Source organism: Brachyhypopomus gauderio, chromosome 19 (assembly GCF_052324685.1).
Source record: "Brachyhypopomus gauderio isolate BG-103 chromosome 19, BGAUD_0.2, whole genome shotgun sequence".
Lineage (NCBI taxonomy): Eukaryota > Metazoa > Chordata > Actinopteri > Gymnotiformes > Hypopomidae > Brachyhypopomus > Brachyhypopomus gauderio.
Window position 1 is genome coordinate 5,894,783 of NC_135229.1, and position 27,029 is coordinate 5,921,811.

A 27,029-nucleotide genomic window follows, 5' to 3' on the forward strand; every position below is an offset into this window, starting at 1 on the left:
ATCATATAGTAAATAGTACCTTTAATCCTGGAGGTCCAGGAGGCCCAGGTGGTCCCTACAGAGACAAAGATCAAACTCGATGTTCAAACTTAATCAACCTACTACAGACACATCTACTGAATTCATGAAATGAATTCATTAATGCAAATGAAACAGAAGAGAATATATTTCAATATGTTGTGTACAGTTTCTGAAAGTTATAATGGTTTTATGGATAGGAAGAGTTTCAGTAAAAAGTATTTACATATGTGTATAAGACCTATAAAGTTTAATAATAGTATAATAATATAATAAAATAACAGTATAATAATAACAGTATAACATTTAAAACCTATAAAAACTATTTTAAGTTTGATTACATCACCTGTCCTTCATTACACAGCACCACAAACATCTTCCACTACTTCACGTCATTGATTAGTAACATTTCAGACTCACATCAGTGCCTCTGAAACCCCGTGATCCAGGCACACCATCTACGCCAGGGGCCCCCGTCGGTCCCTGTAGACCCGGGAGAAATGACCACTTTTGCAATAGGAGTTCATTACAGTGTGAAGCCTGAGTCCTGCTTATATAGGTATGAGAGAGAGAGAGATTTGTATTTAACACCCTTGGACAAAAATGACTTACCTGAGGACCTGAAGGGCAAAGTATCCCTTTAAGGTCACAGTCTGATGGGCTGTCACCCTGTCACAAAACACAGAAATGAATGTGAATAACGGGAACACAATAAAATTTATAATGACGAAAATGCTTTAGGACTCTGGACAAATGTATGAAGGTGATGATGATGATGATGATGATGATGATGGTCATAATGAAAATGTGATGTGAGAAAGAACTCTGGAACACCTTTGGTCCAGGTGAGCCTGGATGTCCCTGTAAAAAAAACGGGCAAAGGGATGCAGTCAGTTTGGGGACAATAAAAAAATTATAATTTATTATAAAATTAGAGGAGATGATTAGGCCATAATCGAATGGTTTTCTCACTCTAGGTCCACGTGCTCCAGGACTGCCTGCTGGGCCAGGGACACCAGTCTCTCCCTGTGGACAGGGATCTGAAGTACTGAGCAGCACATCTTCACATGGATTTAATGTACATCAAGGTTTACGTTGATAATACGGGTTATAAACCTTTGTGCCGTTGCATCCAGGACTTCCATGTAGACCAGTGGGACCCTGATTTCCTGGAATGCCCTGAAGACAGCAAAAAGAGTGAATATAAATACATACACACACACACACACACACACACACACACACACACACACACACACACACACACACACACACACACACACACACACACACACGTTATATGTAAGGTAAGACTGCAAAAGTAAAGCTGGATCTGCAAAACTCTGTTGTAAACTTACTGGCAAACCCGGAGATCCATGGAATCCTGGACTTCCAAAGACTCCCTACAAACGCACAGGAAGGGTGTTCAGTCAAGTAATGTACTTCCTCCAAAGAACATTATTAACCTTCATTATTCAAACTCATATATTCACATATTCTCTCTCTCTCTCGCTCTCTCTCTCTCTCTCTCTCTCTCTCTCTCTCATACACACACACACACACACACACAATGTTTTAAACTTTTAAACTTGTTTAAAACTAAAATTTAAACCTTACCCTGTCACCTTTCAGTCCTGGTTCACCTGTAGCACCAGTGTTTCCCTTAGAAAGAAAGCATGATCGTTTTGATGAAGCACTGCACAGCATTATTCCACACACACACACACACACACACACACACACACACACACACACACACACGTAAAGGTACCATTGAGTTTTCATTTATTTATAAAGGACATTTATAATGATTGAATGGACTCGCTAGTACTCCAGACAATCACTCCATTTTACCTTCTCACCCTGAATACCTCGATGACCCTCAGAGCCAGAATAACCTTTAACTCCAGAACGTCCGGTTTCACCTGGATAGCCTTTCTCACCCTATGGGGAAGCAGAGATTGACCAATAAGCACAACTGCTTGTGTGAAGAGGCCAAATGTTCAAATTCATCCTGGTGTTTGTGAAACCACTCTTGAATTTGTTTCATAATTTATATGGGAATATCTCTTACAACACGAGGCATAATAGGTTATGTCCCTTTCTGTATCTGTCTTAAATATAAAGACTATTTCATGAAATGTCAAGTGTAGGTTTTAACACTAGAATTACCATCATTTTCATCCCACACTAGATTATGTGAACCTGAAGATATACAGACTTTGTATAGACTTGCTGATTCATTTTTTGGGGGGCCATGACTTTTCAGGGATTAGCAGCCATCCTCTACTTGTGTCTTTTGTCCACTGTCTCTGTTTGTCCATACAGTTTAGTAGTTGAAGACAGCAGGACCTCCCAACCCCTACTGCTGCATATCATCAGGTGTATGGTGTGGAGAGATGTGCGAAAAACACATCTCACTCAAATTTTGCTCACTCAGATTTAGATATTTCACTCAAAATACACTCAAAATGCATTTACATATATTTATCATATGCGGCAGATGACACATCCCTTGCTGAAGGCCAATAAAGAACTTCACTACTGCAGGAACCAACTCCAGTTCAATATAGATACACTTGTCACAAACGAGAGCTCAGAAGATGACCTTGGAACATCTCTTTGGTCTCCAAAGTCACAACAGGATGAATAAGGGCCTGGGTTCAAGGTCCCTACAGGCCATGATGTCCCTGCATTAGTAAATACGCTGCAGATTAGCCATAATATACGATATTTCGCAGCTGCTGAAGGGTGATTTTAAAAATGTTCTTCTGCAGGGTCTCATCCTATAAACCTGGGCACTTTGAAAGTTGCTTTGGATAAGAGCATCCGCTAAATGCCCTAAATGTAAATGTTAATGTGTCCTGCTCAAACCTTATAGATACTAGCAGGTCTTGCAACATAGCAAGAAGTGGAAGCTGGAATTAGTTCAGAAGCCCCCAGCGAAGAAGAAAACGCATTTGAGTGAAAAACATGTTAAGTGTTCATAAAATCAAATAAATCTAGTCTACTGTGTCATAATCTGTAGTTTGACTGCAAGACAGACACATGTAATGACTATACAGCAAGGTTAGCTTGAATAAAAATCAGTAGGACAGTGTCCCAGGGGTATACACACAGTAATACCGATATACAGTAGATATAAATAAGCTGCTCTGAATAAGGTAACAGATATCTAATTCATTTATGAAAATATTTTGTTTGGTATGTTGCGTTACCTTTTGACCTTTAACTCCTTCACAGAGGCATCTGGATATGCCATTGCACACACATCCCTGCAACACAAAAAAAATATGAAAATAAAAGTGAGTTTCAATCATGTGCCACAAATAAAATGTGAACTGTGTTGCATTATGCAAGTACCATGAACCATATTACAGGTAAATCAAAGATGCACAGACAGAATAAAATCAGACTGTCACCATATCCTCAACACAATATCATTTCTTCTTTACAAAATCATTACTTAAAGTTCAAATTGCAGCCAGTCATTTATTTTGTGAAACCAAGGTGAAATGTGCAAAACTCTACATAGATTTACACAAATTTAACATAGACAAATTATTAGATTATCATTTCAATTCAGTCCAATTTATTTAGTGATTTTAACAACATGCTTTTAATGGCAAAGAAAGCTTATATAACAACATTATTGTAGCATTTCACCCTATACAAAGTTTTACTCTTAACAGTATTTTTTATGTGCCCTTTATGTATCTTGCATAATCTTAGGCGATCCTATAGTTGTTCTGATTCAGCATCTCACATTAATCACATCATATAGACAAGGTCACCACTGGAGCAGACACAGTCCTGGTGACGATTACAGAAACAAACATGTGTGCCCATCCTGTTAACTAGTCTTAGGTACTGTTCTGGGTATATAGATTGTTGTTTTTTTTTTTACCATATTTAGCAGGTTTATAAAGTCACTGATGGAAATAGGGGGTGTGAGAAAAGGGTATTAGAGAGCCAGACTGCTGTGTTGGGCACAGGTGCACATGAGAGACAAGGAGGGGAAATAATAAGGGTGAGGAGCTTCAAGTTACGTCTTTCTTCCAAACTTCATTATTTCGTACCTCTATTACTTTCCTGGACTTACGAAACTACAAACTAAACAAACCTAAACTAAAAAAACTGCAGAGTTAGACTTCTTTGGAGAGTTATCAAGAAAATTCAAAGCTGAAAGAATTTAAAAGAGCTCAGAGAGATTTTTTTATTATGATTATATTATTTGCAAACGTAGTTTCTACAATCACTCAGCAGGGAGAATTCAGGACATTCTGAATAATCTACACCAGTGCATGGAGTATATCACTGCATTTATACTATAATCACAGAAGACCTGTACGACCCCCTTTCTGGGATGAATGTGTCACAGACGTCTGTGTTGCACAAACTTGACTACGAATAGTTTCTGCATGGGATACATCGTAGATTGAAAGAAGATTAATTGCGACTTTCTCTTACCTCCTTGGAGTTGACGTGCGGCATCACAAGCGAAGAAAGTACCAGAAACAGTAGACAGGTGCTCATCCTCCTCCAGATTCAAAGGTACCGCTTACACAACTTCACATAAATATTGTTCTTGCTTTTTACATTACAGCTTCTCTAACATCCATCTAATATCTTCCGTCAACTCGCTGTTTTCCACAAGTATATTGGTAGGCTTTTATAATTTTTTTAGGGTCCTTTTAATTGTTTGGCTAGTGATATTGAAAGTAATATGTCGGTTCACACCAAGCTGAAAGCAGCAACTTGAATAAGTGCGCGACTTAGGACAACCCACTACTAAAACAACTTTGTCCAGGTTTATCACCAAATGTTTGGTCTGGAGATGCATTTCAACAACGTTCCGTTTAGCGTCCTGAAGTAGTTTCGAAATTTCAACGACTAATTACCATACGTGCTGCACTGTGAAACGACGTGAATAGTTAACTGAAAACCTGCAGTGAAGAATGACAATACAGGTAAGGCCATAGTCGCTGAGGGAGTGTTTCTCATGCTAATGAGACTTGCAGCAAAATTGGGAATTTTTACACGAACTTTTTACACTGTTGTTCATTGTTAGAAACAGTTCACGCCGTGCCACTCAAGAGACCAACGTTTCACATTTGGGTGGATTTTAATCAACTCTTCTATCTTGTGTATTCCATTTCAAAACAGATTTGGAATTTAATATTGGCCTAAATACGTTATGACTAGACATTTGCATGTCAAAACAGTGAATAGAACAATCAATAACTGCTTCTGCATTGTTTTAATCTGTTCTCAAACACAGATGCTCCACACTCCCGTCTGGCTGCAACACTGATGCAAGCAGGTCAATTAGCAAGGAGAAGAGAGCACGAGATCTCTCATCCAGTATAAGCAATGAATCCGCTGTGCTGCTGGAACACACTGCACATCCTCACTGTCTGGTGAGTCCTGCCCACCCTCTGTTCAATAGTGATGCATCAGTGTTTACAAGAATAGGTCTAACGGCCAGATGAGTAGTTGTGGACACCATGGATAGGCCTATATTTTTACTAATGCAGAAACATTCTGATTCCAAATTAATGCAAATAATTTGATGGAAATTAATATTTCTAAAATTATTGTTTGCTTAATATCTGCTGCTTGCATACATTTGAAAGCATTTATATATGAACTTGAATCATGACAGAATGACCAGAAAGAAGATATTTCTAAAATGTTTATCCTTAAACACAAGGCATAAATATACAACTAAACAAGAAACTAAACTAGACACATGTGAAATCAAAAGCACGAGGCAGAGATTGAAACAATGGGCGTGAACGGACCAAAACAAACACGGAAATTACCACATCAGGGTCCTGCTGTGATCGAAATAGCCTACTACATACTACCGGCGTACTGCTTGGGCCACAAATCAGTATGCAGTATGTAGTATGCTATTGCACACAGACATATATGTCTTAGGCCACCATTAGATTCATTGTAGAAACTACAAATTAGAATACAATCAGACAATACAGAACATTTGGTATGCAGTATTATAAAATAAACAAATCTGAAAATTACATTTTATAGGCTACGGTGGCAACTATTTCGTGCGACCTCCCATTACACTTGAGTAATAGAAAACGAACTCTGGGAAATGTTGAAAGAAGCCTGGTATTATGTACCAGAAGATTATATCACAAAACCTGAGAACAGAAGAGTTCAACATGTGCTTAGTGCCAAGGAAGGTCACACTAAATACTACTGACTCCTGGCTGTAGAGGCCATTTTGTTCTGAAAACTGTGGGGGTTTTGTTGTTGTTGTTGTTGTTGTTGTTTTTAAAATGCCCACCACTGTGCCCACTGTCCTCAACATCTACGGTCTCTTAGTTCTCCTTCAGAAGAGCTTGTACATCACCTCAGACTGCTTTGAAATCTTTGCTCTTGCCATGGTGTACGACCTGTGTCATGAAACGACCTGTCTCACCTTTACAAACAGTTGGGCCCTTCCTCACACAGTTTTAAGCCTCATACGCAGCTGTTTCTGTTTCAGTTAATGATTAAATGTGTTTCAACCTCCGTATAAAAATGATAATCATTATCACCTGTTTGTTATAACTGGTTAGTCACACACCTCACTATAATCCTACATAATCCCTGACTATAATCCTACATAATCCCTGACTTTGTGCAAGAGTATTTAGAAGAATTTATGTTGTTTTGAAAGCAAAGGGTGGTCACATGAAATATTGATTTGATTTAGATTTCTCTACTAGGGCAGCATTATATTATATTACAGCAGTGATCGAAAAACAAGTTAATGTTTTTATTTAATATTTTTGCTTTTTCAGGTGGATCTCCCTGGTGTACCTTTCCAGTCACAAGGTCGACGGGGTGAGAACTTTGTTCTGTCATCTGAGACCAGTGGATGAATTATATCACCCAAATGCATCAAAGTATTTTATCTTCTCAGTGGAAGCACACTAGGTTACGAGGCAAATGTTGAAGTCATTTTTAGCAAATGATCATTAAAACTGTCTTCCGTGACCTTTTTTCCTTAACGTTTGCAGGAAATGCTCTTTCATTCTCTGACCTTCCCATAATCCCACATGCAGCACCATGGAAATCTTTGACAGAGTGTTTAGCTTAACCTTACTGCACCTGTGAACAGGGCGTTCAAATGAGCTTCATCCTCGGTATTGAAAGAACAGAAGAACCAGCACATTAAACTAAGCTAACTAAGCTCGTTAAACTAACCAATTACTAAGTATTGCCAAAAATGTGTGCTCTCAGGCCAGAAACAGCAGACATGAAGAATTCAGTTCACTTTACTGTAGTGGTACGTAACAACACAAAATATTTACATATTTTCTCTTGGCTATTTTGGCCCCATTTCATCCAGTTTGTGGGAGACACAGACAGCTCCATGATCTGGCCTTCTGGAGGATGTATCGACATGTGCAAACGTGCGAATGTGTGTGTGTGTGTGTGTGTGTGTGTGTGTGTGTGTGTGTGTGTGTGTGTGTGTGAATGAGAATGCACTTGTAATGCACTTATCTACAAGCTGCACACTAGTCTACCTCTGCACGCTCTTCATTTTCCCTTAATTATTGAACACGTGTGTGGGTTGTTGGTGTTAGTTGTTCGTGACAGCTTCTTTACTGAAAGTGAAAACACCATTTGCTTATCAGCAGCTGTGTGTGGGCAGTCTATCACCCTCTCCTGCATCCACAGATTCAAGAGTTTTGCTAAACATTTTAGTAGATGTTCCTGTTTATGAGACCGGGACCAGCGAAGAGTGTGGGAAAGGAATTTGGTGTGAGCTTAGGGCTGATAGGATAGATCTTCATGTCCTTTTCCCATCAGAGGTGAGGTTGGCCGTAACGGTCATCGGCTACAATAGAGAGAGCAGTTCTGTTCAGAAGCAGCAGCTTTTAAAAGCTTCAAAATGGTGAGAATAGGTTTTGACACACACATGATGTAATCATGTAAAAACACAACACAAGGTTTAACTTTGTTTGGTGTTTGCCTTTCAGGGGTCGACAACAGAGCTGTGTAATGGCAGAGAGTGTTCTACGTGCAGGTGCCTGCCGGCCAAAGGCGCCCGGGTATGACCGCGAACTTATGGAGAAATTGTAAATCAGTACATTAAACTCAGTACTGTAAATACAATCAACTTTCATCTTCAAATGTCATTTGCATTACAGACATGTGATTAGATGTTATGCTCTTTTGGGATGCTGTGATTGGTGCAGAAGTGTGAGGTCATGTGACTGCTGGCTGATCTTAACCCATTTGGGTAAATGTCCTTGTATTTAAGTGCCTGTTCTGGTTCTGTCCACAGTATAAGAGTCTCTTGTGTTTTGCACAGGGGTCCCCGGGTAAACTGGGCCAGGAAGGTGATCAGGGTCAATCAGGGCCTCGTGGCCCACCAGGCCAGCAGGGCGAGAAGGGCAGACGGGGCTTGGAGGGAGTACCTGGACTGCTTGGTCCTCCTGGAGACAGAGTAAGAGAGTTAATCCAAACCATTGGATTATGATTCATTATGTCTAAATAGCTTAGTCTAATAGTCTAATAAATTTCTTTCCCAAGGGGAGGACTGGTTTTACTGGATTTCCTGGAGCAAGCGGTGTTGATGTAAGTACAGTGATACGTGTGGAATCACCACATGGAATAATGCGATGCATTCCCTAATCTCTCTGTTGCTGAACATGCCTCAGACTCTCAGACACTCCGACACTCAGACACATGTGAGGCAGTAAGAGGTCATCCTGCTCTTCAGTATGTGATGTACAGTCTGATTACTCAGTCTGATTACTGCACATCCATTCTGAGGGTGCTTTCTGATTGGCAGGGTCATGTAGGAGCTGGAGGACTTCCTGGTTTACCAGGATTGGACGGCTGTAATGGGACTCGGGGCGAGCGTGGCCTCCCTGGGACCAATGGGATCGGTGGATTACCGGGATTTCCAGTAAGTAGGTCTTTTTGTTTAATTGGTTGAGGGGGGTTTGAGGGCTGTAGGTAATGTGAGTACAAAAAAAATATGTTTAATTAACCATGCCTTCCCCCTCTCAGGGTTTGCCAGGTTCAAAAGGCCTGAAGGGGGCGCCCTCATATGTACCTGGAGTGGTATGTTGAGTTCAAGCAGTTTGTGTTTAATTTACCTGTAGGTAACTAGGAGGTTATCCACTCAGTGATTCCTTATTAGGTTTACCTACTTGAACCTCTGGTATGTATTTACAAATGCATATTGATAACATGCAGCTTACGATTTGATGAATTAACATGCTACACTCAAACTACATGCAAATATTTACTGTAGACTCTAGGACATAATGATGATTTCCTACAGTATACAGTAAATATTTGTATGTTGTTTACTTTTCGCATAGCTCTTACAGTCATAGGGTAGATGTCCCTTGTAAGGTCATCACTGACTGTATTTGTTCCCAGCTTCTTGTTATAATATCTCATAATCCACGAGGCTTTGTGCTTTATGACCAATGCCCAAATGTAACGTGCGTCAGTGGATCACTTCAGTGATTCTTATATTTTGGAATCTTCCTTCACTGGAGACTTAATGTTCTACAGGGGACTTAATGTGGTTTCAGACCAGAAGGTGTCTGAAAGAGGCCTGAAGACAAATGCTTTGACTGCACATTATAGATTATAAATTTTATTTCTAAACTATAATGTGTGTGTGTGTGTGTGTGTGTGTGTGTGTGTGTGTGTGTGTGTGTGTGTGTGTGTTTTACAATTAGGACATTAAACTGGGGTTTTAATCTTGCAGACTAGCTTCTGTAGCCATTTGATTCAGTCGCATGACTGCAAATTTACCCACAGTAAAGGGGGGTCTTGCTGGGGGGGTTAATCAGCTTCCCCACTATATAAACTCATTAATATCCATATAGAACATTCTGCATGGTTCACACATGTGATGGAACTTGTGGAATATCATTGATTCTTTCCAAATCTATTCCAGACATGGAAATATATATATATATATATATATATATATATATATATATATATATATATATATATATATATATATATATATATATATATATATATATATATATATATATAGTATGGTGTGAGCTAATCAGTGTGAGCTAATTGTAATTGTAAGTGTATATTTGTGTTTGAATGTGTCTGTGAATGTCTAGTGCAGCCCTGGTCCACCTGGTCCACCTGTAAGTTTCTTTTTTATTCTTTTCTAGACTCTAATGATGCTGGGATGTTATTTAGAAAAGTATTTAAATGTTTGTGAATTAGATTTCCATTTACCATATGGAAAATGGTAACAATTAAAGGCCATGATTACTCCAAATACTACAACAACAACAACAACAACAACAACAATAATATAAAGTATAACGCTATGAAGATGTGATTCCAATGTTCAGTCCAACATTAGTTACACAGACAAAACAGGATGACTAGGGTTGACCTCTGATACATAACCTCAGCAGGAATAAAGAAAAATATTTGAATGGAGGTATTCTTTAAACCACGAATGAAATATTAAGACTGTATTGTGTAATTCGTTTTGTATTGGGGATTCTATTTTTTTAGGGATTTCCTGGTGCTGATGGTGAACCTGGAGTTATAGGTCTTCCTGGTTCAGCAGGTTTTATTGTGAGACTAAACCTTAAGATGTTACTTTACATTTAGTTCAGAATTGCTTTTTATATGATTATTTATACAAATCAAATGACATGTTGTTCCTTCATCAGGGTCCTGCTGGTCCTTCTGGAGTACAGGGACCACCGGTACACACACACACACACACACACACACACACACACACACACACACACACACACACACACAGATTGATTAGTAAGTTGATGTCTCAATCACCAGGGTCATATAGCTTGATGTCATCCATGTAGAGGAGCTGGCTGATGGTGGCTCCTTTCTGAGGCCAAATGTGCGTTCATTTGTTCATTCGTTCGTTCATTCATTCATGCGTTCATTCATTCATTCATTCATTCATTCATGCAGCAACAGGGCATCTTCTTGGTATGTCCTGCACTTGATGGTGACCTGTGCTGTTGACCTGAAGAGCTTCTACGGTTGTTTTCACAGCCCCGTTGAGTTCTGAATGAAGGATGTCTTACAACCTCAAACACTCCAGGATCCACGTGTGTCCATGAGGCTTTGTTGTAGTCGATCCAGGCAGTGCACAGCTTGGCCTGTCTTACAGTCTCGGGTGACTGTTTTTCACCCAGCGTTCTTGCCGATGTGTTTGTGAATCCTGCTCATGTGTTCACCCCTTTTTTAACTCGTATTAGCTGCAGCGATGCCAGACAGGATTGTGCGTGTTGTGCAGAGGCAAGTTATCTGCTGGTGACCGGATAGAACCGGCTTTTCCTGGTTGTCCTTTAGGGTCAGGACTGTCTGGCTTTCAAGTACCATTCAGTGTGGGTTCCATGATTAGCAGATGGTTCATTCGAAATACAAGGTAGTCATGGGGTGTAGTTTGCTTCTTTAGCCAGATGGCGTGGACTACATTAGGGCCTGGAGATGACCAGGTCCTATTTGAGAGCTTTTCTTGGACTTCTGCAAGCATGATGGTTACAGAATCCTGTTCATGAAGGTTACTCTGGTCTGCTCTTGGGTTCAGTGACGACTGGGCGTAGTTCTTGTGATGCCTCCATCTCCTATATGGTGTTCCAGCATTGTTCAGTCTCCAGCTGTAGTGGGTCTGTTATGCCGTTTGCCCGTGAGATTACACTTTTGGATGGGCTGTGGGAGATCATCCTGTTTATTCTACTGGAGTCTCCTTCTCTTGGGAGCTCTGCAGTTCTTCTGGAGTTCTAGCAGGTCAAACCAGTTTATGTTATATCTACATATACATATTTACATAGAGGACTTCATAAGCACTGAAGGACCTGTGATCAAAACATGCTGTTTCGTGTATACATCACTGCAATTTTTACAAGGCAATAATAAGAATGTGTGTGTCTGTATATTGCTGTTTCCAGGGTGATTTTGGCAGGTCACTTCCAGGTTTAAAAGGTGATGAGGTAAGAGGTCAGAAATTTCTACTCATCGTGGACAAACACAACTACAGAGTTTGTGGCAAAGCATTAAGTGTGTTACTCCTGATTTTAGGCATTTGTTTACCCATTTCCACCTGTAAATGTTATGCCGCATTTCGACCACTAGATGGCAGCACAGGACAATGATTTGCGTTATCTGAGCGCTACTTGGTGGGATCTTGCCCATATTTTAGGCATAGTGTATATAATAACCATGATACCAGCACAAAACTGTATTATAGAGCAGTATTTCTTGATTAGCCGCTGACCTGACGTGTGTGTGTGTGTAAACAGAAAGACCTCAGTGTCAGGACCCTCAGAACTTGATTGCAAAACTAAGAATCGCAACCTGTTTGAAAACAATTCCTGATTCTCCTCGTACTGTAAAAAGAGAATCTGGAACAAAATGTCATAGCTTGTTTCAGTAAAACCCCCATAAGGACTGACTGTGTGTGTCAGGGTGCACCTGGGGAACCAGGGCCACCTGGACCGGATGAGGTGGTGGAACCCCCTGTGTATCAACTTATTAAAGGGGAAAAGGTGAGGTGGGATTGGTTCAACTTGAATTCACTAATATAGTAACAACAACAACAACAATAATAATAATAATAATAATAATAATAATAATAATAAGTGTTCATCAATGTAATGTTTGTTTCAGGGGGAAAATGGATTGCGAGGAGCCCCTGGGCCAGATGGAGCAGATGTAAGCATGTTTGTGCATATGTGTGCGTGTGTGCGTGCGTGCGTGCGTGCGTGCGTGCGTGCGTGTGTGTGTGAGTGTGTGTCTGTGTGTGTGTGTTTGTGTGTGCATGCGTGCATGTGTGAGTGAAAGACACACATGACACGCTCTTTTCCACCGTCTTCAGGGACCTGCGGCAGGGCCTGATGTTAAAGGAGAGAAGGGGGACAGTCGTCCTGGGTCTCAGGTACAGCTGGAACTATCTGAAGAACCATAATCACATTGGAGGACCAAGAGACAGCGTTACACTTGGGGGCTTGTGTTCATTTTAACCAGCATGTGTGTTTTTCCTTGGCATTCATACTGAGGTGCCAATTGTTGAGATTCAAGCATGGCTTTATATTGCAGTTAAAATGGTTCCTTATAGATCACTAAGATTTCTTCTGTTGTCAGGGTCTCCCAGGCATTGATGGATTAACAGGACCTCCAGGTTTACAGGTTACAAATTACATCTTTATTTATTGTTGATTACAGTAATCTAGTATGCAAATGACTGTATTAATATCTCAGTATCTCATGCAATTCTAAAGTGATTAAGTTAAACTCGCCGGTTTCTCTCCTGCTCAGGGGGCTCGTGGAGACCCAGGTCCACCTGGCCATCCTGGTTACCCTGGTGTGAAGGTGAGATGCCACCAGCAGGAATCCAACCTTCATATACCTCTATTACACTGAGCTGTTGAACTGGGTTCAACAAGGTTAAAGCATAGACATAAAAAGTGTGTGTGTGTGTGTGGGTGTGTGTGTGTGTGGGTGTGTGTGTGTGTAAAATGTCTGTTATCGATAAGTTAATTATATCTATAAACAAGTTCTTCAAACCAATTAGACCAAAAATTATTAGGTAATACCCCGTCACCCCCCCCCCCTCCCAAACTGCCAATTCTTCAAAAATTTGAATTATTTTTATTTATTTAACTTTATTTAACCAGGAAGGTCCCATTGAGATTAAAATCTCTTTTTCAAGGGAGTCCTGGCCAAGATAGGCAGCAACAAAATACAAATAAAACACTGTTGCAAAGAATTACATGGTTAAAATACATGTTCAAAAAACAAAAGTTAAAATATATATTCATAAAATAATTAAGATTTTACAAATAGGTTAAGTAAAACAAGTACAAATTATGGAATTTGCCACAAAAGTTTGCAGTTTTAGTTTAAAGGCATTCAATGAAATTAATTCTGTCAGTTTCCAATCTTTCTGAATACTTACACATGTGTTTTTATTATTTGTACTGTCCTTCAGGGTGTAAGAGGAGCCCCAGGTCCTAAAGGTCCAGGTTTTGACATTCTACAACTGGATCCAAGTAAGTGATGCTAAAAAAAAAACCAAAGGTTCTCCAAAATAAAGATGTAACGGTTAATTGATAAAAGCCCAATAACCAGCAACACGCTGGTGTGAAGACTTGATGGGCAGTCGTAGTAGGTAGGGAGCTGGTCTTGTGACTGGAGGGTTGTGGGTTCTAGGCTGTGACTGAAGTGCCCTTGAGCAAGGCTAGCGCATGTGTGTACTATCGCCCCCTAGTGATCACTAGTGTGCACTTTGTAAGTAACTCTGGATAAAAGCATCTGCTAAATGCCCTAAATGTTAATATTAGACACAACATAAGTAGACAGAGAAACGACCTACAGGTGGCGGTGTCCACCTGAGGGACGTAGACATAACAACACAAACACTGGACATACATAACACTCAAACAAAATTGCTGCTGTTGACAGAAGCGGCCAGCAGGGGGCCTCTGTACTGTAACATTTACTTTAAAAAGAAGAAAAACATGTTTGAAAGTGATCTCTCACTTCACATTAACATTCTTTATTTAAATAAAAACAGGTAAGGACGAACTGTGTTAATCGTCATTTATAGAAAAATAAAGTAGAAAAGAATAAATTAAATGTCATTGTAACGCCGAGGCAAGTGTTCAAGAAACTGAGGTGAAAGTAGGCCGTATGCCACATTATTACACACGCTACGGGCTGTACACAATATATAATACTATACACAGATAAATATATAACAATAACAATAATGTGAATAATATTAATTAACAATAAAACAAATTTTCCATTATCCAGTGCCGGGTTTTCTTTCATACTGCTTTCATTTGAGTCACCAGTAACTCTCATCTCTGTCTCAGGCACCCTGGGGCCACGTGGCGACCCGGGACCACCTGGGCCACCTGGGCTCCCAGGAGAATATGGATTCATGGGAAAGCCAGGATCACCTGGACATCCTGGAGAGACTCTCCCAGGTCTCCAGCACCTTAATCCCACTTACATTTATCGCCTGACACCTAAAGTCAAATATACACATGTCCCACTAGTGCTCGTGTTTTCATTACACCTAGATGTGCACCAGCAGCCCCAAATGTCTTTGTTTTCGTTTACCTCTAGTTTGGCACATTTTTCGTTTTACACACATGCTGTTTTTCAGGTCCAATTGGCCCTCCAGGCCCCAGGGGTACTGAAGGACTTATGGGGATCAAAGGAGATGTGGGCGTGCTTGTAGAATTAGATCCAGGACCTCCAGGGCTAACTGGACCACCAGGGCTTCCTGGGCCCAAAGGTGTCAGAGGTCTACCTGGATTATCAGGCAAGATTTGTTTTGCATTTTTTTGGAGTTGTTGTTGTTGTTGAGCATGTGTGAAAATGTTATGTGTGTATTTTTTAATTCCTCCTTTTCTGAAAGCTCAGTCTGAAAGCTGTAAATCTCCACATTTAACAATAACCTTTCCTTAATTTCAACAAGGCTGTGAAAACCAGCATTAATAATCATTTTGATTATTTGCCTTTTAACAAATTTTGATACTCCTTGCTGTTTCATTTTTCTGAAGGCCCTTGCTTCCCAGTTCTACCAGGACTTCTCGGAGATAAAGGAGACAGGGGACTTCACGGGGCAAAAGGCAAAAAAGGGCAGAAAGGTGGAGTGTTTGCAGGCACCTTTCCTCATTAAATACATAGTGAGTGCATGACTTACCAATCATTTTCTCCACAGGCTGTCCAGGTGATAATTATTGCAGTTCTGGTGGATCAGGGTCGCAAAGTCCTGTCTACTCACAAGGGCCACCTGGACCGCCAGGGCCACCAGGATATAATGGCTTTCCTGGGAGTGGAGGCGAGAGGGGCGGTCTTGGACCACCTGGAGACCCAGGTACAACTGGTCCAACTGTAAGTGAAGCCATAATCATCTAATTTTTCCCAAGACATCATAAGGGTGCCATTGTAAGGAATCCATCTATTTAAATGCCTTCAACAATTTTTGTTATTAGCGTACACAGAATAGTCCACAATGACAAAGCAAGGTTTTACAATTTATTAATATAAACATTTCACTTAGTACTTGATTAATGCACCTTTGGCAGTGATAACTGTCTCAAATCTTCATGGAAAAGAAGTTTGGAGTTTCCAGTTTCTCCCATTTTTCTTGGCAGAATTGTTAATACTCAGTCTGTCTGGGAAGAGTTTTTGCACAACAGTTTCCAGGTTCAGGTCTGGACTCTGAATGGCCCCTCCAGGACTTTCAGTTTTCCCAGAATTCTTCTACATCCTCTTTACATACATCCCTCTATACTGACTAGTCTTCCAGTCCCTGTCACAGAAGAACATCTCCACACGAGGATGCTGCCACCACCGTATTTGACTGTAGGGCATTAATGAGGTGAAGCTCAGTGCATGAATCCTTCCACACACGCCACTGGAAACTGTGCCCAAGTAGTTCGGTCTTCATTTCATCAGTCAGGATTATCTTGTTGTTATTCATTTGAGTTGTTTGTGTGCTTTTTGGCAAATTAACTCTTAATACGCCTTTTAATGAGGATCGTCTACACTCTCACTGATTGGTGGAGGCAAAAAGTTCAAACTCTTAAGGGGAAGCTACTTCCGAGTGTGACATTTTGCTAGTTATTATGTAAAATAAAGAAGTGCTCAGTGTCCATCCCTGCTTCCCAAGCCCTTCCTAGTATCCTCAACCTGGGTGGCTCTACAAGCACTTTCAAAGCTCCAGAATTGTTCAGCTTTTCCTAATTATATCCATTCCATTTGATTAGGCATAGGTTGAATGCCAACTAAGTTGCAGGAGCATTTAAAGGACCGTTAAACGAAGAAGGATGCAGAACAGCTCAATTGCAAGTGTCATCACAAAGTATCTGGATACTGAATATTTCATACTGAATACTGAATACTTTTGTAAATGCGATACTTCAGACTTCTGGTTTTAATGCATTTACAAATCATTCCAGACACCAGATTTTTTGCACCCTGCTTTTGGTCAATGTGAATAACAAAATGAATGGAATTTATTTTATGATGTCTGAAACATGCACAAAGTCCTGCCGTAGATGGAGAATGTTAATTAGTGTTAATTAATGTTAATTAGTGTCCTTATTAGTTTTATTAGTGGTCTGTGGACCAAATGTATATTTGACTCTCTCACCTGATCGTGGTGAAGTTGAGCCAAGACTGAACAGTGATGAATCAGACGTGCTGGATTATGTCAAGAGAAAGTGCCAGCGTGCTTAGACACTGGGAGCATTTGGGATGATGAGATTACAGCCACCGGTTTGATATACTACTCAGAATACACTGGCATAAACTATGTGGTATGTGCATTTAAATACATGCACAAATTAGTACAATACATAGAAGGTGCACAAAAATGCTGATGTACGACATCTGCTGTATTCTCATAATTTGCATTTAACACTACAGTAGATTATATTTATTTGACTGGTGCATAAGGTTGTTTCTAGGTGACATGCCTATTAATTATTAACTATTAAAGCTATTGATTAGAAACTACAAAATCCTTTTTTATATAATTGATTGAAAAGTATGTTTAAAAGTGAGTTTAAAAAAAGTAGATATTAATGCAAAAGAAATGTCATGACCGTAACATTTGAATCATATTTTCTGATGCATGAAATATAAAAAAAATAGATTTTCTGAGGAATATTGTCAGGAGCAGAAACAACATGTCATTCAACCTGTCATTCAGGCTGCATAATGCCGAAAAGGATTTAAATATGGGACCCAGGAAATGTGACCATATACTATATATATATAACTTTTACACAGCTCTGGATAAATTAAGAGTCTATTGCAAAATGTCTCTTAACAGTTTCTTTGGCATTTACTATTTTGGCATTTTTCTATAATTCCATGAACAATTGACAAGAATTTCCCAAATTCTCATCCGTAGTATTTATTTGCAGAACATGCCAGCTGATAAAAATTACCTAAGATCTGCAATGTTGTTGAACAATGCAAAAAATGGTTCATATTTATTTTTAAACAACACAGTAATAACATTTTAACATAGGGAGAGCTCTTAAATCAATATTTTATGGAATGACCTTGATTTTTTCATGTCTTGGCATGCATGACTTCACTTTCACATTGTTTGTTAGATAAGATTTGATTCAGGGAATTCACAGTATCACAACTGCATTAAGTAGAATGAAGTGTACCTGGTAATGTCCGAAATGTCAGATTGCATACTGTATACTGCATATTGTGCTCAGTATATACTGCATAGCAATATGCAGTATAGTCTCCAGTATGCAACAAGTACAAACCATACTACAAGGTCATGTGAACGTATGAAAGTTTCACCAACTTCTGAAAGATTTTTCACCTGGTCATGTGAAAAAAAATATTTTGGTCACATACTGTATACAGCATATGACATACAGAATAGCCTACTGATTTAGGGTCCAGTACACAAATAGTATGTACTAAGCTATTTTGGACACAACCCCTGTGTTGAAATTCATCACAAATGGAATGGCTGCCATATATGCCATACATGACGAGATTAAATTTTGGAGTGGTTTCTTAATTTTTTTCAACATGGACTCTTATTTTGTAGTCTTCATAAATAATGCTAATTTCTAAAATCCTTGAAATCTAGGGAAACCCAGGCCCACCTGGTCCTCAGGGCTTCAAAGGACAAAAGGGAGACCCTTATGTTTCAGTGATAAAAGGTAGCATTTGTTTAAATTTGTAATTGACACTTTCTGAATGTTTTGCTAATATTATTTTGTGTGCATATTGCTTTGTTAATATCTTTTTTTTTATTTTATGGTCTACCTCAAAAAAGGCATAAAAGGAGATCAAGGATATCCTGGGCTTACAGGCCCACCAGGAGCTATGGGCCTGCCAGGCCAACCAGGACCTCCTGGACTGGTTGGCGATCCTGGCCCTCCAGTGAGTGATGATGTGTCCTGTTGCCATGTCAATATTCCTCTGAAAGATTAAATGATAGATTTGCAATGAAGTTCTTCTAATGGCGGGTTTGTAGCTGATGTAACAATGTGACTGAATTCAAATGCAGATTGTTTCTGTTAGGGATTTGATCATCTAGGTCTCAAAGGATACATGGGGTCCCCTGGAGAGACAGGGACTAAAGGATACCCAGGACCTCTGGGTCCTCATGGCATAGGCATTCAAGGGGACAGGGGGCCACCTGGGCCGCCTGGTGAACAGGGACCTGACGGCCAACCGGGATTTCCTGGACTCCCAGGTCCTCCAGGTACATAAACATGTCAGATACGAGCAGAATGTATCGGCGTAATCTATGCTAGGCCTGTTTGACCATTTGAACTTTGATTCCCTTTGGAATATTTAACTAAGGGTTTCTCTTTGTATGTTTAGGGGATGTCTTCTCTGACTGTCCTTCTAGTATCAAGGGCGACCCAGGTGGGATTCTGCATTTCACGTGAATTCACATAAAGAGTATATCTGGTAATTTGCTTTTTCCATTATCCTACACTGAATTAGTGGATTGATGTAAAATGATGAGTCTTCTGCTTGATAAATAGGACTACCTGGTTTGCCTGGACCACCTGGTTATGATGGACTTCCTGGAATTCCAGGACCAAAAGGAGAAAAAGGAGATGATGGAGATGTGGGATATGGTACTCCAGGCAAGCTGCGTCATGGATTTCTCTCTAACTATAGTTATTAATCTCTGTTTTACTGATGCTAATTTAAAGACTTTGCTTTGTAGGCATTCCAGGATTTCCTGGTGATCCAGGTGATCCAGGTCTTTTTGGACTCAGCTATGAAGGTGCACCAGGCTCACCAGGGCCACGAGGACCTCCAGGTTTTCCCGGACCTCAAGGAGATGCCCACAGTGGTTTACCTGGACCACCTGGGTTGGCAGGGTTCCCAGGAAGCCCCGGAGTTAAAGGCATTCGGGGCCCTCCAGGCCATGACGGGTTACCAGGTACGTTTTAATGATCAAATCACACTTGTGTTATCCCTTGAGCTGTGTCCCTGCTAACATCTTGTGTTTGTCCAGGGGGACCAGGGCCGCCTGGGTCTCCTGGACCTCCAGGTTGTAAAGGACAGCAAGGAGACCCAGGTTTTCCTGGACTGCCAGGGAATAACAATGTTTTTTGTAGGGGCATCCCAGGCCCTCAAGGAGCACCAGGTGTCGTGGGTCTACCTGGACAGCCAGGTACAAAACTGAGTACTGTGAATCTGTTTACTTTTCCACACATTTGTTTATCATTCACTGGGTCCTGCTCTTCCTGAAAGGTGTCAGTGGTACAAAAGGAGAGAAGGGTATTATGGGATTTCCTGGACATGGGGTGAAGGGGTCTCCAGGTTTACCTGGCCCACCTGCTCCACCTGGTCCCCCAGGATCTCATGGCTTCAGAGGAGCTCCTGGTGAACCAGGGGTGCCTGGAGTTTCAGGAGCAAAAGGTATACAATACCATTTGAGTATTATGAAGCACTTTGCTTGCGCAGTTGATGAAGCCTGTTTCATATATGTACACACTCCACTGTGTTCATCCTCATAGTTCTAATTTAATGTGCATTTTCATTTTCAAATTCATGTGCAAACTTGCACTGAAGGAGTTAGAGGTCGTCCTGGGTTTAGAGGAACAAACGGGCCACCTGGATTGGTGGGTTTACCTGGAGTCCCAGGAAGACCAGGAGTTAGAGGTGATGAAGGCCTGGCAGGTCCAAAAGGAAACACGGGACCCAAAGGAGTCAAAGGTATTAACCTCTATACTAGTTATAATTGCTTTAACCAAAAACATATTTAAAAGCAGTCGTATACCCTTGACTTTCTTAAGATGTGCACCTTTAATATGGGGTTGTTGACAGCCTCTGGTTTTCATTTGGTTAGGTTTCATGGGACTCCCTGGACATCCAAGTGACTTTGTCGTGCTAAAAGGCAAGATGGGTTCACGTGGACACCCTGGAAACCCAGGCATCCCAGGACCTAGAGGTAAATTTACATTTACATTTATGGCATTTAGCAGACGCTCTGGGTAAATCACTCTTGGGAACTTGTTTTTTTTTTAATACTGATATATTGCATTGATGGCATGTAGGAGGTCAGCAGAATGAATGCCGTTCTACCTAATAATATGCAGTTTTATTTCATTTGAGGAAGTTAATCATTTTAAAATAATTTAATTTTTTGTAATTGCTCTCTGAATAAGTCATAAAATATGTGAGGTGATGTACTCTCCTTAACAGATTGAAAATTCTCCTTAACAGGCTCTATTGGTGTCCCTGGGGTGCCTGGTAGGCAGGGTCTGAATGGATTAAATGGTGCCCCTGGATTTCAGAAAGGCTTTCCTGGCTTTCCTGGAAGAAATGGCCCACAAGGACAGCCGGGCTCCCCTGGGCCCAAAGGACATCCTGGAGCCATAGGGTTCCCAGGAGGTTTTGGAGAAGAGGTTGCTCTTGCTCTGATTTGAATTAAGCTAAATTATTTTGGTGCATATGAAGTGTTGATGAAATTGATGCTTTGTAGAATTGTTGGTAAGAATCATCTGAGAAGATGTGTAAGATCTTCCCCCTCCAAAACAGGGCGATCAGGGTCATCCTGGACAACGTGGTGCTCCAGGCTTCCCAGGGAGTCCAGGCATTCAAGGTATAACCCTGACATTAGTCAATAGGTTTAAAATGAACTATAACTGCAAAACTACTGTAAAATAAGTACATTTCTTAGATTAGTGTCAGAAATGGATTTCAAAATATCCCATTGTTCTTTTTTCAGGTGACATAGGAGACTCCAGCATGTATCCAGGTCCACCCGGACCAAAGGGTTTTAAAGGTGACCGTGGAAAAGGTTAGACGGATTAATCACTTTTAAATATTTAAATACATTAAAAGCATTAGAATATCTTTTGTGACCTCTCTTGGTGCACATCTGTGGAAACCTCTCTTGTTCAGAATGTGATGGTCTATCTATGGTAAATACACTGAATGATTTCATTAGCAATAAGCTAATTTGAGATGCAAACGTCGGCTGCTGTTTTAAGGACCTGACGGAGTGGCTGATGGAGTTTCGTTTAAGAAGCTATTAGCATTATAATGACTTTTGTGCCTTACTGAAGGAGAGGAATCTGGTGGTGCATTACATCATTGACACAGTATGTGTTTGTGTGCGTAGTCAGCCTTCTTTAGATGTTGTTTTCTTCTCATAGCTGTGAATGGAGGTCCTGGTGACACAGGGGACCAGGGATTGCAGGGTCCAGATGGGCGACGTGGTCCCCCTGGTGTTCCTGGACCACCAGGCACACCTGGACCTCCAGGTAATCTGTTAATCAAGTGTCACAATGCTAATGTATATGTGCCTACATATTATATCTCTATAACCAATGTGGGAGGAACTTTAAATACTGTGTTTCTTTGTATTGGTAGGATTTGAAGGTCCCCCAGGACTTTCACATTTTGGTCCTCCTGGATTCTCCGGAGCTCCAGGGTTGTCAGGACCTAAAGGTTACACAGGCCCACCAGGTCTGACAGGTAATAGAAACTGAACTACCTTTTGTGCACATAATTATATTGTAGCTTCACCATATTCGATAAAAGTGTTTATTTTGGTTAAATTGTTATGCTGTTTTGATTTAATTACTTTAAAATGTACTGTTTATATTAAAGGGGTTTGTCTTGATCTATTCTTACTATGGATTACAATGGATTTTAAATCCATAGGATTACCAGGACCTCCAGGTCCCTTTGGTATAAATGGTCTTCCAGGACCTCCAGGAGAGAAAGGTGCATTAGGTACGTAGAGAACTGATGAGCATTACCATGGTTGTTGTTTAGATATATATGTCTGACATTAGAATTTGCAAATTTAGGTACAGGAGGTCCAGGGAATCCCGGACTACGAGGTGATCCAGGAGAGCAGGGCTTACCTGGTGCTCCAGGAAGCCCAGGAATGGTCTACCCAGGACCTAAGGGTTTTAGAGGCCAGCCAGGAGACCCAGGTCTGAACAGGCAGTTGGGAATCACGATAAAAAAGATATTCTCACTTTTGTTATCATTTGAATTTAAAACGAATAACTTTTCTCATCTTCTTGATGATGCCAGGTTTGATGATGTCGTTTCTATATATGCTGTAATATAAGGGCTGATTTTTCAGGTCTCCCAGGCGTCTATGGTCCACCTGGTGCCCCAGGCAGAAACTGTGATTCATTAATTCCAGGAATCATTGGAGACCCAGGCCCACCTGGAGGTGTAGGACCTCAAGGTCAATGCTTCAAATTTATTGGTTGTTAATGTGATTTAATTTACTTCATTACATTTTTAGTATTGTAGACCCCAAGGTTTACATCTTGGACTGAGACTCTGGTCTTTGTATCATGGCTGCTGCATGCCAACAGAGGAATGGGCACTATGCACTATATTTTTGAATAAAATGGTTATAGCTCAAGAACATGAGTATGCTTGTTTTTTCACATGCTGAGAGCTGGTATTACAACATGGACAGTATGTGTTCCTCAACTATTTCTTTTTCAATTAGGTTGTAATTTTGAGTGAATAAAATAATTTCTTTAAAGAAAACATTGGTTTAAAAACATCTTCTGGCTTTGTGTGGGTGTCTTCTGTATGGGTTTCTCACATTCATTCTCTCAGGTCCACCAGGAGAGATTGGATATCCTGGTCCCGTGTTTTCACCACCAGGAGACAGAGGTGACATGGGACCACAGGGACACCAGGGGCCGCAGGGTTTGAGGGGTCCAGAAGGGTCTCCTGGATGTGCTGGGGACCAAGGACCACCAGGATCCAAAGGTAATATGTAGTAGTATACCAAAATCCTCTATATGATTATTCATATTTTATCTTATCCATCTCTTATCTTATTGTGATAAAATGGCTTGAAATGTTATGACTTTAATTCTTTCATCAGGGGATCGTGGGTTCCCTGGTTTGTTTGGTCCCCCAGGACAACTGGGCCATGTTGGTAGAGCTGGTCCAAAAGGTAGCAAAGGCATTAAAGGCATAGCAGGACTCATGGGTAAGCATTCGCAAAAGGTGAAAGGTCAATTCCTTAACCATTATTCTGTGCTGTTTTAATAATATATTAGTGTGCCTTTGTTGAACTCTGACAGGTGAGATTAGCTTTAGTAAAATATCCCTGCATTATTATTTTGCAAGTATGTACTGTGTAATTTCATCTGACTGTGCTTTCAGGACCTAAAGGTGACCCTGGTGAAGTTATTACTGACTTTAAAATACCATACAAGGGACAAGAAGGACCAGCTGGACCAGATGGACCACCAGGATTTCGAGGACCAGATGGTCCCAGAGGAAATGTAGGATCCAGAGGTATCCAGATCTTTAAACACCCACCTTCCAACAATTTCAGTATGTGAATGGGATGGTTTAGGGATTTACACAGGAATCATGCTGTGGATCGTTCAGGACCAAAAGGCCCGATGGGCTCTCGTGGACCTCTTAGGGAGCCAGGACCTGCAGGTAACCCCGGTGCTGATGGAGATGCGGGTGACCCTGGACCACAAGGCTTTGTAGGGCCACAAGGTTTGTGACTGGCATACAGCACACCAGCAAATCCCTGAATTTGAGAACATTCCAACATCCACTAAAGATCAGGTTCTCACCAGGTCTTTCTTAATCTATTGTTTCTTTTTCTTTCTCGTTCTCCCATACCCTCATTTCTAGGTCATCCAGGTCCACCAGGTGAGACTGGTTTCCCTGGACCAGTGAGGCCAGTGAACTCCGGGTTTCTGTTGGTGATCCACAGTCAGTCAGCAGTGGTGCCTGTGTGTCCAGCAGGCATGCCTCTCCTCTGGACTGGTTACAGTCTTCTTTATCTAGAAGGCCAGGAGAAAGCATACGCTCAAGACCTGGGTAAAAATCCACTCTAGGATTGATATGAGCACTGTCGTGTATATTTATACTGTGTATTTGGACCGACACACAAGAGTTCCCTCTCTCTCTGCTTTCAGGCAAAGCAGGCTCATGTCTTCGTGTCTTCAGCCCCATGCCGTTCTCATACTGCAACTCCGCCACATGTCACTACGCCAGCCGCAACGACAAGTCCTACTGGCTGTCCACCAACGAGCCGGTACCCATGATGCCCGTGTCGGGCGCCGAGATCCAGCCGCACATCAGCCGCTGCGTGGTGTGTGAGGCGCCCGCTCCAGCTGTGGCCGTACACAGCCAGGACACCATGGTGCCGAGCTGCCCGACTGGCTGGAGAAGCCTGTGGATGGGGTATTCTTTCCTTATGGTGCGTTTGTTTCACTTATTTATTTTTTAACGCATGTGTGTTCTCATATTGCCATATTTGTGAAGCAGACATTTTCACAGACACAAGTCTAACAAATGACAAAAAGGTTGTTTTTTTTTCATTGTATATTGTAGAAATAGTTTTTCTTTCTAGAGAAATTCATTTCCAAAATCCAAAATGAGTCAAACATTTTTTTATCTTCCAGGTGATTTTTGTTAGGGCTAGGGTTAGCCATGGGTATTAGCTCCAAAGAGCACACACGTAAAGGGGCAAACTTGACACATGTTTACTGTTTTGTCATATCGTGCTAAATGTGCTCAAAACAATCCTAAAGCTAGCTAGCTAATTGTGTGATTAATCTTGCTAATCAGATCTTTTATTCAGCAGCAATGGTTAAAGCAAATGTTCTCATAAAATTATGTCATGCACCTTTGGCAGAAAAGTGGTTTTTAATGTCATTTTAATGCCAGAACTAAACAAGGAATAATTAATTTAAAATGTAACGTCTAACCCAGGGGATCCCAAACTAGGATCACTACCTGACATGGGATCACGCATGTGATTTACAAATCGGCTTGCAAAATTTCTCTCCAAATTAATATTGTGTTTTTGTTTTTTTTTTATTCAGCATTATGGCTTAAGGACCCTTTTCCATTAAGAGTGCATGCATGTTGCCATCTGTGTTTGTTACTCTACCTTTGCTCTGGCATAGCACTTTAGCAATAAATTAACAAATTTCTCTGACCATCTACCTTCATTAGTTTCACTAATGTTTCTAATTAGCGAACACTGGAACACAAAAATATACTCATGTTATATGTGAGTAACGGCAATTAAAGGCTTTATCTCTTTATCTCTTATCTGTTATTGAAATGTTTCATGAATATGGATGTTATGGTAAATAACAAAGATAATCCAAAATGCCTTTGGTGTGGCAGTGTCCTTTGAATGCAAACATGATGCCATACAAAATTAGAAGCCATTTACAAACCTATCATACACAAACAAACCAAAATTGACATTTAAATTTCATAACAGTATATCAAAACTGAACGTTTGTTGCCCTGTCTATTGTTACCATATCATTCAAATGACACACAATATGTGTGTGTATGTGCATGTGCAAATATTAATCTACGAGTTCTTCCTCAGTACTCCGGTTCTGGAGACGAAGGTGGGGGTCAGTCGCTGACCTCGTCCGGCAGCTGTCTGGAGGACTTCCGGACCCAGCCCTTCGTGGAGTGCCAGGGACGCCGTGGCACCTGCCACTACTTCGCCAACCTCTACAGCTTCTGGCTGACGTGCGTGAGCTGTCAGGAGGAGTATGGTCTGGCCCCACCGTCACACACACTGAAGGCCGCCGACCAGCAACGCGGGCACACCAGCCGGTGTCACGTGTGTATGAAGCACACGTGACGTGCATTGGGGCCGGCTCTTCTGAAGCCCGTTTAGTTTTCACCTTCTTGATGGACGAGGTACAATATTTTAAGGGTTTTCTTCAGAGTAATGCTATTCTCACTGATTAATTGCTCATAATCACCTGTCATCGTCATCAAATTTGCCATTTTTGATACTCCAAAAGAAATAAAAAATTACGTTGGTTTTCGAAGTTTTATAGAGAGTACGAGCTAGTAGTTGTTCTGTTCCCAGAATTTGTACCATTTACACTAGACCATAAACATTAGAGGAAAGAGCTTCTGTCTATGTGTGCTGTTCTTTAGTGGGACAGGAAATGTGTATCAACAAAAACTAAAAAGTC

The 27,029-nt window shown here is 40.8% G+C and overlaps 2 protein-coding genes across 6 annotated transcripts in view; one reads left to right on the forward strand and one right to left on the reverse strand.

Moving 5' to 3' along the window:
* LOC143483089 (uncharacterized) overlaps positions 1–6,460 on the reverse strand; it is a 22,032-nt gene extending 15,572 nt beyond the window's left edge. Inside the window, exons 1-11 of one of the 2 annotated variants that reach the window (XM_076981810.1) lie at positions 6,401–6,460; positions 3,237–3,293; positions 1,873–1,962; positions 1,636–1,680; positions 1,377–1,421; positions 1,135–1,197; positions 991–1,044; positions 853–879; positions 631–687; positions 439–501; positions 20–55 (exon numbers count right to left, since the gene is read on the reverse strand). In XM_076981810.1, coding sequence (XP_076837925.1) covers positions 20–55; positions 439–501; positions 631–687; positions 853–879; positions 991–1,044; positions 1,135–1,197; positions 1,377–1,421; positions 1,636–1,680; positions 1,873–1,962; positions 3,237–3,293; positions 6,401–6,433 — 570 coding nt within the window. In that variant the 5' untranslated portion in view covers positions 6,434–6,460. Of the gene's footprint in view, positions 1–19; positions 56–438; positions 502–630; positions 688–852; positions 880–990; positions 1,045–1,134; positions 1,198–1,376; positions 1,422–1,635; positions 1,681–1,872; positions 1,963–3,236; positions 3,294–4,488; positions 4,955–6,400 lie in introns of those variants that run through there. The other variant, XM_076981808.1, reaches the window with a different exon arrangement.
* LOC143483087 (uncharacterized) lies at positions 3,882–26,963 on the forward strand. 4 transcript variants are annotated; one of them, XM_076981804.1, is made up of 47 exons: positions 3,882–4,572; positions 5,300–5,438; positions 6,834–6,876; positions 8,019–8,090; positions 8,354–8,488; positions 8,575–8,619; positions 8,837–8,953; positions 9,058–9,111; positions 10,152–10,178; positions 10,561–10,623; positions 10,722–10,757; positions 11,976–12,017; positions 12,492–12,572; positions 12,694–12,738; positions 12,902–12,961; positions 13,168–13,212; positions 13,342–13,395; positions 14,015–14,075; positions 14,904–15,017; positions 15,200–15,358; positions 15,600–15,686; positions 15,761–15,933; positions 18,674–18,746; positions 18,863–18,969; positions 19,111–19,294; positions 19,417–19,461; positions 19,584–19,688; positions 19,772–19,990; positions 20,066–20,224; positions 20,305–20,472; positions 20,626–20,769; positions 20,903–21,004; positions 21,280–21,461; positions 21,595–21,658; positions 21,785–21,856; positions 22,215–22,322; positions 22,432–22,536; positions 22,726–22,797; positions 22,875–23,003; positions 23,159–23,266; positions 23,653–23,808; positions 23,927–24,034; positions 24,211–24,345; positions 24,442–24,558; positions 24,700–24,888; positions 24,987–25,270; positions 26,423–26,963. In XM_076981804.1, exons 2-47 carry the CDS (start codon positions 5,392–5,394, stop codon positions 26,684–26,686), a joined length of 4,959 nt encoding a protein of 1,652 aa, XP_076837919.1. In that variant the 5' UTR covers positions 3,882–4,572; positions 5,300–5,391; the 3' UTR covers positions 26,687–26,963. The 4 variants fall into 4 exon arrangements, with proteins under 4 accessions (XP_076837919.1, XP_076837920.1, XP_076837921.1 ...); XM_076981805.1 differs by lacking the exon at positions 3,882–4,572 and adding an exon at positions 4,836–4,988; XM_076981806.1 differs by lacking the exons at positions 3,882–4,572; positions 5,300–5,438; positions 6,834–6,876 and adding an exon at positions 7,856–7,933.
* Positions 26,964–27,029: the final 66 nt, after the last annotated feature.

What these genes read in the sequence shown, in the direction of transcription:
- LOC143483087 (XM_076981804.1), top strand. Translation starts at nt 5,392, where the DNA reads ATGAATCCGCTGTGCTGCTGGAACACACTGCACATCCTCACTGTCTG. An exon ending in AGGCATAGCAGGACTCATGG is followed by an intron (nt 24,035 to 24,210) that starts GTAAGCATTCGC and finishes CTGTGCTTTCAG; the next exon opens with GACCTAAAGGTGACCCTGGT. An exon ending in AGGAAATGTAGGATCCAGAG is followed by an intron (nt 24,346 to 24,441) that starts GTATCCAGATCT and finishes TGGATCGTTCAG; the next exon opens with GACCAAAAGGCCCGATGGGC.